At 47.2% G+C, this 13,461-nt stretch overlaps 1 protein-coding gene across 9 annotated transcripts in view; it reads left to right on the plus strand.

The window, feature by feature from the left end:
• Positions 1–13,461, plus strand: part of ADCYAP1R1 (ADCYAP receptor type I) — a 56,927-nt gene that overhangs the window by 32,352 nt on the left and 11,114 nt on the right. For 7 of the 9 annotated variants that reach the window (XM_079152362.1, XM_079152364.1, XM_079152363.1 and 4 more), the window contains 5 exons: positions 347–479; positions 1,298–1,451; positions 1,785–1,845; positions 2,418–2,487; positions 6,117–6,208. In XM_079152362.1, the coding sequence (XP_079008488.1) occupies positions 347–479; positions 1,298–1,451; positions 1,785–1,845; positions 2,418–2,487; positions 6,117–6,208 (510 nt within the window). Of the gene's footprint in view, positions 1–346; positions 480–1,297; positions 1,452–1,784; positions 1,846–2,417; positions 2,488–6,116; positions 6,209–9,005; positions 9,090–13,461 lie in introns of all 9 variants that reach the window. The other 2 variants (XM_079152361.1, XM_079152366.1) reach the window with 1 other exon arrangement.

The following is a 13,461-nucleotide window of genomic DNA, read 5'->3' on the forward strand; positions in this document are numbered from 1 at the left end:
TTGGAAGGCCCCTTGGAAGCAGATGGGAAGCCTGGCCCCAGAGAGGGCAACTGACTTGACCAGAGCCACACAGTCAGGCAGAAGCTGGGCCAGAGGCCTGCACTCCTCACTTTCATCTTCCTGGCCTAGATAGAGAGGTCATATGGAGGAGAAACCCGGACGTGTGTTAAGGGCCTAGAAGTCAGGATCAGAGAGGTGGGAAGAAGCAGGTAGCCTGGGTGGCAATACCGCTGAGACAATACCAGGAGCAGGTCCAGGGCAGAGCCCAGAGTGGAGGGTGTGAAGTGCTTTGGGGTTGCCTGCTTGGGGTCAAGTCCTCTTCTCCTCCCCTGGCCTGCCCCTGCAGGAAGCTGCACTGCACCCGAAACTTCATTCACATGAACCTGTTTGTGTCGTTCATGCTGAGGGCGATTTCCGTCTTCATCAAAGACTGGATCCTCTATGCTGAGCAGGACAGCAACCACTGCTTCATCTCCACCGTGAGTGAGCTTGGAGGCCCCTGCTGCCAGGAAGTCCCCTCCCCGCATCATCTGGGACTTGCTCTCCCTGCCTGAGACCTTGAAGGCCGAGCGGGTTCCTGGAATGAAGGCACTGTCCCCCATTCACATGGAAGCCCAGGAATCAACATGTCACTGGTGTCACTTCTAGCCAAATTATCTTTAGTCCCTCAGAGCAATTGACTTCCCTCAAGTCAGCTGTCTCTGGAGGAAATTGAGTCCCAAGAGGGCTTCTGTGGGCCCTGGCCACTTAACCAGCTGTGCCAAAGCCCCAGTGCTGATTGGCTAGGGGTCTTTCCGTATGTCTCCTCGTGCCCCGGGCATTTGGAGGAGGTGATCTGCAAGTACGCCAAGGTGGGAAGAATGGTCTGGAGTCCAGCCCTGGACTGGGAGGGCACACTTGAAGATTTTCTGTGAGAAGCGATGTCTGGGGCCAGGGCGAGCATTCCCTCCACCTGGGAGGGATCCAAGTCCCATTTTGCCAGGAGCCCCCTGTGGAGGCCCTCTGGCTGCTTCCTCCTGTTCATCTTCCTTGTGAGGGGAGTTGCAGAGGGGGCAGATGAGCCTGGTAGACTGTGTCTGCCTGTCCTTTTCCTGCCAGTACAGACATTTTCGACTTAGAATCATAGGATGCTACAGATCTCAGCACCATTCAGGAGTGTTGACTGTCCTAGATCCTGGGAATGTTCGAGCCCCAGCATGCTGGAGCGAAGGTCCTCCGGACTCCCCTAGGTTTCAGGGGTTTACATGGGGGCAGGAGAGGGAATGTGACTTGCTCTGCCTGGTGGCTCTTCCTGTAGGTGGCATGCAAGGCCGTCATGGTTTTCTTCCACTACTGTGTTGTGTCCAACTACTTCTGGCTGTTCATCGAGGGCCTGTACCTCTTCACACTGCTGGTGGAGACTTTCTTCCCTGAGAGGAGATACTTCTACTGGTACACCATCATTGGCTGGGGTAGGTCCCCGACTGGGCCTGGACGCACTCAGGCCTCCTAGCCGGTGTGTCCTTGGTCCTGCCCGAGGCTGAGTAACCATCTTTCTCTTCCTGCCTGTGGGAAACCCCCTGTTTAAGGAAGAAGTACTGCCCAGGAGTCCTCCTGAGAGACAAGATGGTCTGAGGTCAGGGGGAGATGTTGACCTCCCAGGAAGCCTGGGTGTGAGGGACTGTAAGAGTCCCCAAGAACTCCAAGCGTGAGAGGTGTGGTGGCCTCTTGGAGCCCCATGTCTGAGGGAACACTGTACATACTGGCCCTCCTGCTGTCATGGGCCTCTTTTTCTTGTTCTCCAGGGACCCCAACTGTGTGTGTGACCGTGTGGGCTACCCTGAGGATCTACTTTGATGACACAGGGTGAGTATGTGCCCAAGAGTCAGGGCCAGAGCAAGAATAGACACCTACAGATGGGTCCTCAGTGTCTAGCGACTTCACAGGAACTTTCCCAACCAACCATCCAATGCCGGGCACAGACTGAAGCCCAGCCCCAGGTGCCACCTGAGCCCTGACCCCATGCAGGTGGGCCACATCTCAGCCAGCAGCCCAGCAAGGGAATGGGCAAGGTTTCCTGAACCTTCTTTGCTCTGGGCCTAGCTCTGAGAGTTTGTGTTCCTTTTGGGGAGGGTAGGAAGAACATTGATGGTGAGCTTAGGCCTCAAGAGCTCTGGGTCTGAAGGGGAGACCTTTCCCAGGAGCCCACTGGTGACCCCAGCTCTCTGGCTCCAATCCCTGTCTTGACAGGGATGCAGAGGGAAAGAGCAAGGCTCAAAAGACAGGTATTCCTATGACCAGAACTTGACTTCTAGCTGATCCCTCTTCAGGAGCTGCAGGGGAGTAAAAGCCAGACCCTCAGCTAGCCAGGGCAGTGTCCTGCAGGCATCTGGACTCACCTCTGGTCGTGATCTCCTTTCTCTCTGACTATCTTTCAGCTGCTGGGATATGAATGACAGCACAGCTCTGTGGTGGGTGATCAAAGGTCCTGTGGTTGGCTCGATCATGGTGAGTGTCCTTGGAACAAAGAGGAAGAGAAGAGACAGGGCCTGGGCAGAAAGGCACGTGAACAAGAAGGGGACATAAAAGAGTCACCACACAAATTAGCCTCCATCTTTGCCGTGGCTGCATTATATTCAGGCACACAAATTATGTTCCCCTAGGGGTGCACATGTGTCTTACTGCATTTGTTTTTTATTATGAAAGATGCTACCAGGAATAGTTTTTGTGCATAATTTTAAACATTTGTAAATATTTCTTTAGACTACACCTCTAGAAGTGGGATTATTGGGTCAAAAAGGGTGTACATCTAAAATTTCAGGTCTCAAATTGTTTTGCAAAAACCCCTTACTAATTCACACCTCCTCTGGAAGGGCGGTTCATTTCCCTGTGTCATTTTCTGCACTTACAATATCAATCATCTAAGTTTTTACACATTGTTATGGAGGATAATGGTAAACTCACTGACCTAACATAAGTTTCTCCATATTGCTAGTTAATTGGCCAATTTTTATGAACATTTAATAATAATTTGTTTTTCATTCTGCATATTCCTATCTATCTAAATTGTATTTCTTACTGTTTGAAGGACAATAACCCTTCATTTGTTATATGAGTTGTGTTTCTAAGACAGCATAACTGCTCTGCAGTGGAATCCTCAGGCTTTGTCTTTATAAATTCTTGTCTTTACTATTTCTTGTTTAAGGAGTCCTTTCCTAACCTAAAATATAAAAATATACTTAATTGTTTTGTAACATTTTTGTGAATTGTACTGTTATGTGTACACCTTTAATCCAGCTGAAATTTAATTTTTTGTCTAGTCTGAAATGATATTTAATTTTGTCTTTCTAATGGATGTACATTCCACGTTCTCAATTCTTTTTATTGCATCCTTTTTATTGAAATGTTATTTTTGGATCCAGACTTTCACTTTTATGCTACTAATCTCTTTGTTTATTCCCAAGGCAGATGTCCTATTGTTCATTACTGAAACCTTGCAGCATGTTTTGGTATTTGATATGCAGATTTCTCCTTCCTTATTCTGTTTTTCTTCAAAAATTTCTTGCCCATTTACTCTTTTTAAAAAAAAATTTTTTTTAGTTGTAGATGGACACAATACCTTTATTTTATTTATTTTTCTGTGGTGCTGAGGATCGAACCCAGTACTTCGCATGTGCTAGGCAAGCACTCTACCACTGAGCTACAACCCCAGCCCGCCCATTTATATTCAGGTTGACTTTTGAATATCCTTGACAAGTTGCAAAATATAAAATTTAAAAAGTCTGTTTGAGATCTGTGTAGGAATCACATCGAATTTATAGGCTAATTTGGAGAATTCATTTTCTTAAAAAATGGAGTCTTCCTCTCCAAGAGTGTGATATGATTCTATTCAGTCTTTGACATAGAGATATTTTGGTGGACGTTTTTAGATTTCTTCTTTGTTGTTGTTTACCTCTAAGGCGTTTTCCAGTTTGAACTTTTATTGATCTAGGAATCATTCTTTCTACTTTCTGATGGGTTTACTGATGGTACGTAGGGAAGCTATTGTCTTTTGTGCATTTTTTTCTTAGTTACATTTCTGAGCTCTTTTGTCAGTTCTTGTGCCTTTTCTGTTGGTTCATGTGGATTTTCTAGGTAGAAATTACATAATCTGCAAATGAAAATAGTTTTGTCCATCCTTTCCAGTATGTGTCCCTCTTATTCCTTGTTCTGTACAGGATGATGTTTTCTCTAGCTTTTGGCAATTATCCTGCACTGAACTGGAGTTATCCTGGCTTTTTTTAGCATGAATTTTTAAAATCTCAAGCATAGATGTTGAATTTTATCAAATGCATTTTGGAGACATTGAGGTGATCATACCCACAGTGATGGACATTGAAAGTATTCCAATCTTTCTTCATTATGAACAAGGAATATATATTTGTGCCTTTCTTTGACCATATGTGAATATGCCTTTAGAGTAAAACTCGAGGAGTGGAATTTCTGGGACAAAGGGTGTGTGCATTTAACATTTTCATAGACATCAGATTGCCCTCTATGAGCAAGATATCATTTCCGGTATTTCCCCTACCTTTGTTGATGTTTCTGTGACCAAACCATTCACCAGTTAACGGGGGTTAATGGAAGCTTGTCATAATTTGTTGTTATAACAAACATTAATTTTTTTTTTTTTTGCATTCCTAGGTTGAAACCTGTGGGTCATGATCTGTTTGTTCATTTAATCATTTCATACACTATTAAATTCTGTTAATATTTTATTTAAACTTTTGCCTTGCTCTCTGTAAGTTCTGTGGTCTTCTGTGTCTGTGTGCCCAGCAAGTGTTTTCTGTACTTGTCTGGCTTTTGTAGCAGGATTTTGTTAGTCTCATAGATAATCTATGAGGTTTTGTTTGCTTTGAAACAACTAAGTAGCACGTCAATTACATCTTCCATAGAAGTTCATAAAAATTTTCTGAGCCTAAAGCCTTTTAATGCATACACCTTGACTACTTTTTAAATTTCTTCTGAGATGATTACTCAGATTTTCTATCTCTTTTTAGGTTGTGTTTGTTAATTTTTATTTCCTCATTTCATTTGGTATTCTCTCATGATTTAAAATATTCTGCACATCTTGCCTTATGCTCTTTCTCACCTTTAAATTGGTCTAACTGTATTTTCTCCTTTTGGGTTGACTAACACATGTAGTTAGAGATATTTGCTGAGCAAATTCCAGGCACTGATTAGACAGCAGGCATGTAGCAGAGAACAAGATGGACAGAGTATGGTGTGTGCTTTATCATTCCAGTTGATCTATAAAAACGAAGAAGACAAAAACAGAAAGTTATTTTTGTCAATCAAATCTCCTATTTTTTCTAATTTCTCTTATGACTTTTACCTGTATAAAATTCCTTCTTATATAAGTTCAATTGGTGATAATCTTTTCCTTGCTTTTGATTTGAATGCTTAATTCGTTTTCAGTAACTATGATTTTTTTTTTTTTAAATACACTAACTTCAGGCCCCCTGTTTTTTCCTCCAAGGCTGCTTTGGCTATATCTCAAAGACATCCCTGAGCAGTCCTCTGGCACCTCAATTCTATTTATTTGCTCTCCTTCCTCCTCCTTTCTCACGTACACAGAGCTTCCCACTTTGTTTAGAAAGCATTTGTCCCAGATCTTTATCTGAAGGCAAATACTGCTATTGCTGTTCCCAGGCAGCCCTGTAATTAGCAAGGCTTATGGCTTGCCTCACAGATTCCTCATATTCCATGACTCTCATCTTGGAATTTTTCCAGAGAACAGCTCTCACCTCTGCGGTTGCCTCTTCTCTCTAAGTTGTAGCTTTTCCATCACCCTGGTCTTAGTTTCTCTTTCTCTTCCAGAAATTGCTCACTTTCTCGACTTACTTATGATACTCTTTCCTATTTTCCAGTACTCTTATGGAATTCTGTTTCTCATATCTTTTCCTTCATTTCAGTTGGTACTGTGGGGGATTAAGGAGATGCATTAGCGCTCTCCTGCCGCCATCTTGGATTAGAAGTCTAGTAGGGGTCTGGACTAGCTGGGGAAGGGTACTAGTGGGGGAAAGGCCTGGACAGAGGCAGGGGTGAACAAAGTTTTGCCCAGAGTAATTTCTGTCTACCTTTTCTTTGGTCCTCAGGTTAACTTTGTGCTTTTCATTGGCATCATTGTCATCCTTGTGCAGAAGCTGCAGTCTCCAGACATGGGAGGCAACGAATCCAGCATCTACTTGTAAGTACCATCATGTGGATACCACAGCCATTTCCAACAGCCACACAGGCCTGACACTCAGTCACTAGCAGGAGAAGGCTTGGGCTTGGCTGATAGGGTACATCATATGGACATTTGCAAAATTTCTTCCTGATTGAAACATGACCTTTAAAATATAGTTGCCCTCCTAAACTTCAGCCAACCCAGGAGCTCCTAATTTGCATGTCATTACATATAAGAGGAAAAAGAGACTGACAGAGCCCGTGTGACACTAGAAAAGCTAAAGTGGAAAACACCAGATTCCCTAGGGTACTTAGGGACTTGGTTGTTCAGAAGCTGGGTTTCCTTTGGGGATGCTGGTTCTGTGGGAAGCTTGTGAGCATCATTGGATACACTACTGCCTGGTAGGCTCAACCCGTAGTCCAACATGTAGAAATTGCTCAGTGCCCATGGTGACACAGGTGGACATTCTCATTGGCCTGGGTGTTGGAAGGGGGATTCTTTCTCTCCTTCGCCTTCCCTCAGGGCAGCTCTGCTCTGCATCTACCTGCTCCTACTTCCTCACTTCCCTCCTTCCTGAGCAGAGGGATATCTGTCCTGCTTATTGGGTTCAAGTGTAGCTCTTTCCATTGAGCACAAGACTTTCCTACTTTCATGGCCATTTGGTTTCCTACTACTATTTTTATAGTCATGTCCCTAAGAGCATATTCCTGCTGGCACTGTTTGACCTTTCTACCAGCCTTGCCCTATGTGAAATCAGATACGGCATCTGCCACCTCTGACCTTTGTGAATGGAGCATGACCAGCTGGGGCTGTGAGGTGGGGGTACAGTTTGATGCTGAAAAGAAAGGTCAGTGGTCCCCTGCAGTTGACGGGTGGACTCAGTGGAGGCCAAGAGTGTTGTTCCCTTGGTTCCTTCAGGAACAAGCAGTTTAGGAGGAGCTGTGGCTCCTACCAGTACTGCCTTCACCAGAGACCCCAGCCTTAGATCACAGCCTTGACCACTGCCAGGGGAAAAAGAGTGGAAGCAGAGAGACCTCAGCAGAGGGCTCCCAGCACCTCAGCATTCTCCTGGAAAGAGGCAGAGGGAGAGATTCTCCGGGGCCAAGTCCCAGATCCTTCTTGAAGGTTTCTTGGGAACTTCCTGGAAGAGGTGGAGCTTGTTCTTGGCTTGTGTGTCTGTCCACCCTGGTATTTCCCCTTGGGGAAGCCCTTTCCCGGGGGGCTGGGGACTAGCCCACGGCTTGGGTTGTTCACCATGTTTTCTTTGCCAATAGAATTTTTTTTCTGTAATTTTTTTCATGTTTTTATAAGTTTTTGCCAACTTTTACTTATATGTGACTATATTACATAGTAGAAAATTATTCATTGATATAAGCCTTAAAATCTGGTGGGGCCAGCCCTTTGCCACTACCCAACCTGCCCTGGAGACATCCTTCCTACCTTTATTTCAGGCGTCACAAAATAGGGCCCTGCTGCTCCCCTCACCTCCCCGTGGTGTTAGAAAGCTTATCCTCGTGTGGCCTTAGTTTCTCCTGCTTGGTTAGGCATTGGTTCACCCACTCACAGTTACCTCTGGTATTAGAAGCCTGCGGTAGCTAGGCCGGGAGCTAAGTCAGCCTCATTCTCATATGAGCTTCAGCCATTTCATCTCTTACCTTTCCTGGTAGGATCTGTTTCTTCTTCTAAGGCCTCTAGAACCTCTTCTTTGTGGGCCAGGGGTGGGGTTCCTTCCAGCTTCCCCTCATTCTGCCTGGGCAGGGATACACATAGAGGTTCAGTTCAGCCTAAGCAAGGATGCTCTGAACTCTTTGCTGACTCAAACATCCGGGCCTAGACAGCAAGAGCCCCCAGAGTCTGATGGGAAAGAAGCATGGGCCAAGGTTTCTCAAATTGTCCACACAGTAGAAGGTATGGAGTCCTGTCCTAGCATAAATGCATGGGTGAGAACCACCTGCAATTAATACATGGCTTAATTGTTAATCCAAGACATTTGAAGAAACAGCTCATTGCTTTTCTTCTATAGTGAAAAGCATCTCCTTGCCAACTGAAAAAATCCCTTTTTTAGAGAAAGCCAAACCTCTGCTAGTTGCAAGCCCCACAGATGAAAAACTCAGGGGGATGAGGGCTGTGATCCAGGTGGGCGGGCTGATGCTAGACAGGGAATCACTTTGATCCCATTGACTTCAACAACGTGGTGGAGTGTTCCCAGGATGGAGGACACCCTTTCCATGAACATGAGCAATAAACCAGTGACTATGCTGCTAAGAACTGCAGAGCACTTTAAAGCACTTGCAGGTTGACCGTGCAAGTCAACATTTCATGCTCACAAACACCCAGCACATCTGGTGGGTAAGTAAACAATTGGTAAACAGAATTCCCATCTTAGAGCCGAGGGAATTAGTTTCCAGTGCAATGTCATGAGTTCTGCAGGGAAGGAGTGAAGCTGTATCTACAGCGCAGGCAGGCTCCTTGCTCCAGGCCATTCCTGTCCTCGAGGATCTGCAGACGGGAAGGTGGTGTCCAATAAGCAGATACAATGAGGTTTCCTGGAAGAAGAGGCTCCTGGTGGGCTCCAACCTTGTGTAAAAGTGTCCCCAGCCCAGAGGGTGTGGAAGAGGTTCTGGCTCTGAGCGGGGAGGTGATTGCATGGGGAGGTGGGGAGAAGCTTGGGGGAGGTGGAGAAGACAGGGCTTGGTGGGAGAGGGAGATTCCAGGGCTGTGCCTGATCCTCTGGGGCACCAGAATTATATGCTGGGCTGTAAAACCACTTCATATCTGCCCACAACAGCTCTCTGGTTTTTTCCTCTGTTTCCAGAACTAATTTAAACCTGGGAGTCCCCAAGAAAACCCGAGAGGACCCCCTGCCTGTGCCCTCAGACCAGCATTCACTCCCTTTCCTGTAGGTTGGTTCCAGCTGCTCAGATGATAAGGGTTTGTCCTCCGTAGACCAAGATGGCGCTCCTGACCCAGCCTCAGAAGGACCTGTTGGACTGTGGGGCCCCTGCAGGGGCCGGTGGTGCTGAGCCATCCACACTCCTACCTGATGCTTCTGGTAGAATGAATGGCTGGGATCAGGGTTTGGCAATGGCCAGGGATGGAGTCAGGGCCTGGGTCAGGGCTCAGCATGGGCCCATGGTTGGCTTGCTCTCAAGCAGGAGTTAGTGCTGAGTATTCCGCAGGCAGGATCAGCCTACCTTTGGCTGTAGCTCTGAGTTTACCTGGTTCCAGAAAGGGAGGGGTGAGGTTTCCAAAGCAGACACCCACTGTACAGGGAGAGCCTCAGAACCCCCCTGGCATGGCCTGACTGCATTCCCAGTGGCCTCCAGACTGAAGAAGGGCACTGGAAGCTACATCTTGGGTGTGGGGTAGGGGTGGGAAAGCTTATGTGCATCCCTCTTGGGGCTTCCTCAGCCCCGTCAGAGAAGACAGTGTGCCCCTCCCAACATAGATTCTGCTGTGGCAAGGCAGCTGTGCAGTCAGGAAGCTCAGTCCAGGACCTTTGCCCACATCCAGAGGCTTCCGGTTCATGTGGGGCTCCATCTTCCACTCCACAGCACCCCTGTTCTGCCTGGAAGTGCCCCTCCTTACAGTTCCTTTTAGAGGTTGGCCAGCAGGGCACTGTTACCCTCATTTTGCCTATGCAGAAACTGACACCGGAAGAAAGAAACCGATAAAACCTATGATCTCCCAACAAATCAGTGGTTGAACAAAGCTTTGAGTTTGAGTGCCTGATCCCATCTAGCACCTCTCCATGCTGGCAGGGAGCACAGAGAACAGGGAGCTTGACCTGTCCTTTCTTGGGGGAGGAGATGGTAGTGGGCAGGAAAGCTTCCAAGATCTGTGGAGTTGGGGGTCAGTGTGCTGGAGGGCACTTCCTTTGGACTGGGCAGAGTGCTGGTGTACACAGCACCTTAGCATCAGAAGAGACCCACAGAGTTATATCTCGCTCAGACCACCACTTTCTGGAGATCCCCAAGGGCCCAGCACCACACTGATCCCTAGGATCACAGAGGTGAAGAAGATGGGGTGCTGCCTGCAAAGGTTCTCTGTCTAGCATCCTGGGTGTTTTCTGGGGCCACAGTCCAGTCAACCCTCTGAACAAAGGTCACTGAAATGCTCTTAGAGTTTGGATACCATAGAAACCCTTTGCTGGATCCCTGGGTGATAGATGTGAATACTGAGACCCAGGATGGCTTCGACCTTCCAGCAGGCACACAGCAAAGCCATGGCAGGGTCTGGTCTAAAAGCCAAGGGATCCTGACTTGCAGAATGGGTCCTGTACCTGCAGCAGGGGTCTCCGGCCCTCCTATTCAGACGTCTGCTGCGCTCCAGGCAGCTCCGCCCAGCACCCTCATCTGAGTTTCTTATCCTCCCTGGGGTCAACTCGGAATTGATGTCATCAGTCTGCCTAGCCTTATCTCTTCCTTTTAATGAAATTCCTTTTCCCTTTTCACTAATTGTCCTGAGATTCTGCCTTCTCTTTCTTTCTCACGCCCCTGCTCTGGCCAGCCTCTTGCTTCTTTTCAGTGAGTCTGTTTGCACAGCCCTTGAAGGTCTGGGGAAGGGCAGTGTTTGGGGCGAGGGGCCTCTTACCCTCTTTCTCGAGATCCACTTCCCCTGAGAAACCTCCTGGTGTCACCACCCCCGTCCCCCTTGCTGCTTGTGGATCTGCCCTCCTCTTCCCTCATCAGAACCCCATGGCCCAGATAACTCATCGCGAAAGTCTTTAGCATACTTTCAAAATCTTTCAAATAGTCACAGGAGGCTGCACTTACTGTAGAAATATCTAGAATCCAGGAAGATCAGGGACACTTTTGGAACTAAAGAAGGAGGGGTCTCAAAGGAGAATGGCCTAAGCTTAGAATTCAGGGTGAAGGCGTTGGTTCAGGCACAGCCGCTGTGGGTAGGTTTCTGGCTCCTGGCCTTGGTTTCTGTGGCCCACCCTAGCTGGAGGCCACTGGCCATAAGGGAGACTGGTCAGCCTTTCTGTCCATGCAAGGAAGATAAGGATAGAATAGCTACTATTCCTATATGCCCTAATAAACCCTCTTGATTATTGAGAAAAACATCCTTGTTTGCATCTGTCTTCTTGTATATATGTAATGGAGACCTTTGAGATTCATTGAGGTCACATGAAAAACTTAGACACATGAATAGCTGGGAGCTCTTGTTAAAATGCAGATTCTGAGTTGAAGCAGATCAGGGTGGCCCCAAGAGTCTGCATTTCTAAGAAGTTCTCAAGTGGGTCCTGTTGCTGCTGGTCTGGGGACCACCTTCAGTAGCAAAGCATCAAAACACACCTCACATTTCTCTTCTGCAAAATGGGCCCACCGTACCCAACTCACAGGTAGTGGGAAGAGAAAGAGGCCATTTATAAAATGAGAACCTCAAGCCCAGAGAGGCACAAAAGGTGGGCAGGTTGGGGTTGGTCTCACCTTTGAAGTGTATGACACACATTCTTTATTTTTATTTGTTATTTTTAGCTGTACATGATAGTAGAGTGTATTTTGATATATCATACATACATGGAGTATAACTTATTCCATTTAGGATCCCACTCTTGTGGTTGTACGTGATGTGGAGTCATACCGGTTGTGTATGCATATGTAAATGTAGGAAAGTTATGTCAGATTCATTCTACTGTCTCTCCTAGTCCCATCCCCCTTCCTTCCCCTCATTCCTCTTTGTCTAATCCAGTGAACTCCTATTCTACCCCGCACCCATTGTGTGTTAGCATCCACATATCAGAGAGAACATTCAATCTTTGGTTTTTTGGGATTGGCTTATTTTGCTTAGCATGACAGTCTCCAAGTTCCATCCATTAACCAGCAAATGGCATAATTTCATTCTTCTTTCTGACTGAGTAATAATCCATCAGAAACGTATGATAGACATTCTTGCCTCCGCAGAATGGCATTTCCCTACATGTCAGGTGTCCAGACTTACACTCAAAGAGGTGGAGTCAAAAAGAGCATATCAGTGAATGCAAAGGGTCTAATCTCTCCTGAATATCTGTCTTCATGGACATCTGATCCACTCCTAAATTATCAGTTCACCAGCTAGTATAGGGGTCTCAAGACCATGAATGTGGCACCTGGGAAGGGTTTTGAAGGAGCTACTCCTGTGGTGTGAGAGGACACAGCTGTTGACCCATCTCTGAAAGGAGAACAAACATCCATGGCTTGTGCCCACTCAGGCATCATCAGGAAGGAATGAAAGAGAGAGAAGTGTCCCCAGAGACCTGTGCCTCCCCCTGCAGGCCATAGAGCTAGACTGGTTCCTGGGCCCACCTTCTTTTTTTTTTTTTTTTTTTTTTTGAGGTGCTGGGGTTTGAACCCAGGGCCTTGTGCTTGTGAGGCAAGCACTCTACCAACTGAGCTATATCCCCAGTCCTGGGCCCACCTTCTTAAAGTCACCTGTTTCTGTAGGACATGGGGCAGTGCCCAAAAGCTGTTCTCTTAGTCTTCAGCCCTTGCCCACTGAATTCTCATTAAGAAGTCTAGTCCAGCACCATCCAGGAGACCTCTCCACGGCAAGGGGAATACCTGGTGTCTGTGCTGTCTGCATGGTCACCCCTGGCTACATGTGACCCTTGAGCTCTTAGGATGTGGCTAGGACAATGGAGGAGGTAGATTTTAAATTCGATTTGATTTTAATTGAGTTTAATCCAACTAGTCACATATGGGTAGTGACGATCAGAGTGGACAGTGCAGGTCTATACTACACTGATTAGCAGTCCTTTCAGCCTGACCTAGGTCTTCTGTAGATAGTACTCTTGACACTGAGAGGAAGGCCTAGGCTGGAGGAGAGAGGGGGTAGAGGGGATGACCAGGGGACACCTAAGGTGACACTTATAGCCAAGCTCAGAACTACTCTGCCCACACCAGGGAGCATGTTATGAGGCCCATGGTGTGAGTTTCTAGCTGTCTGTCTCGCTGGGTGACCTCCAGCAGACTGTGTGCTGAGCCTGGGGCTGAGCCTAGAGGCAGCCTTGGGCTCCCTGCCTCAGCCTAGCCCAGTCCCCACCTTCTGAACACACACCTTCCCTCTAAGACCATCTGCCTGTCAGTGATCCCAGTGAGTGCTCACAAGTGTGTGTGCAACCAAGCACATACCTACACGTATGTATGTGCATTTCTTTGTCCAGAGCTGACGGAGTCTTGGCCCTCAGCTTCCTCCTTCTCCTCCTCATGAGTGTCTTGGCCCTCCTCCACCCCTTCTGTTCCTCTGCCCTCCCTCCTTAAGTCCCTCCTCAGTTTCTTCATTGCCCG

This window comes from Sciurus vulgaris, assembly GCF_902686455.1.
Source record: "Sciurus vulgaris genome assembly, chromosome: 8".
NCBI classification, from domain to species: domain Eukaryota; kingdom Metazoa; phylum Chordata; class Mammalia; order Rodentia; family Sciuridae; genus Sciurus; species Sciurus vulgaris.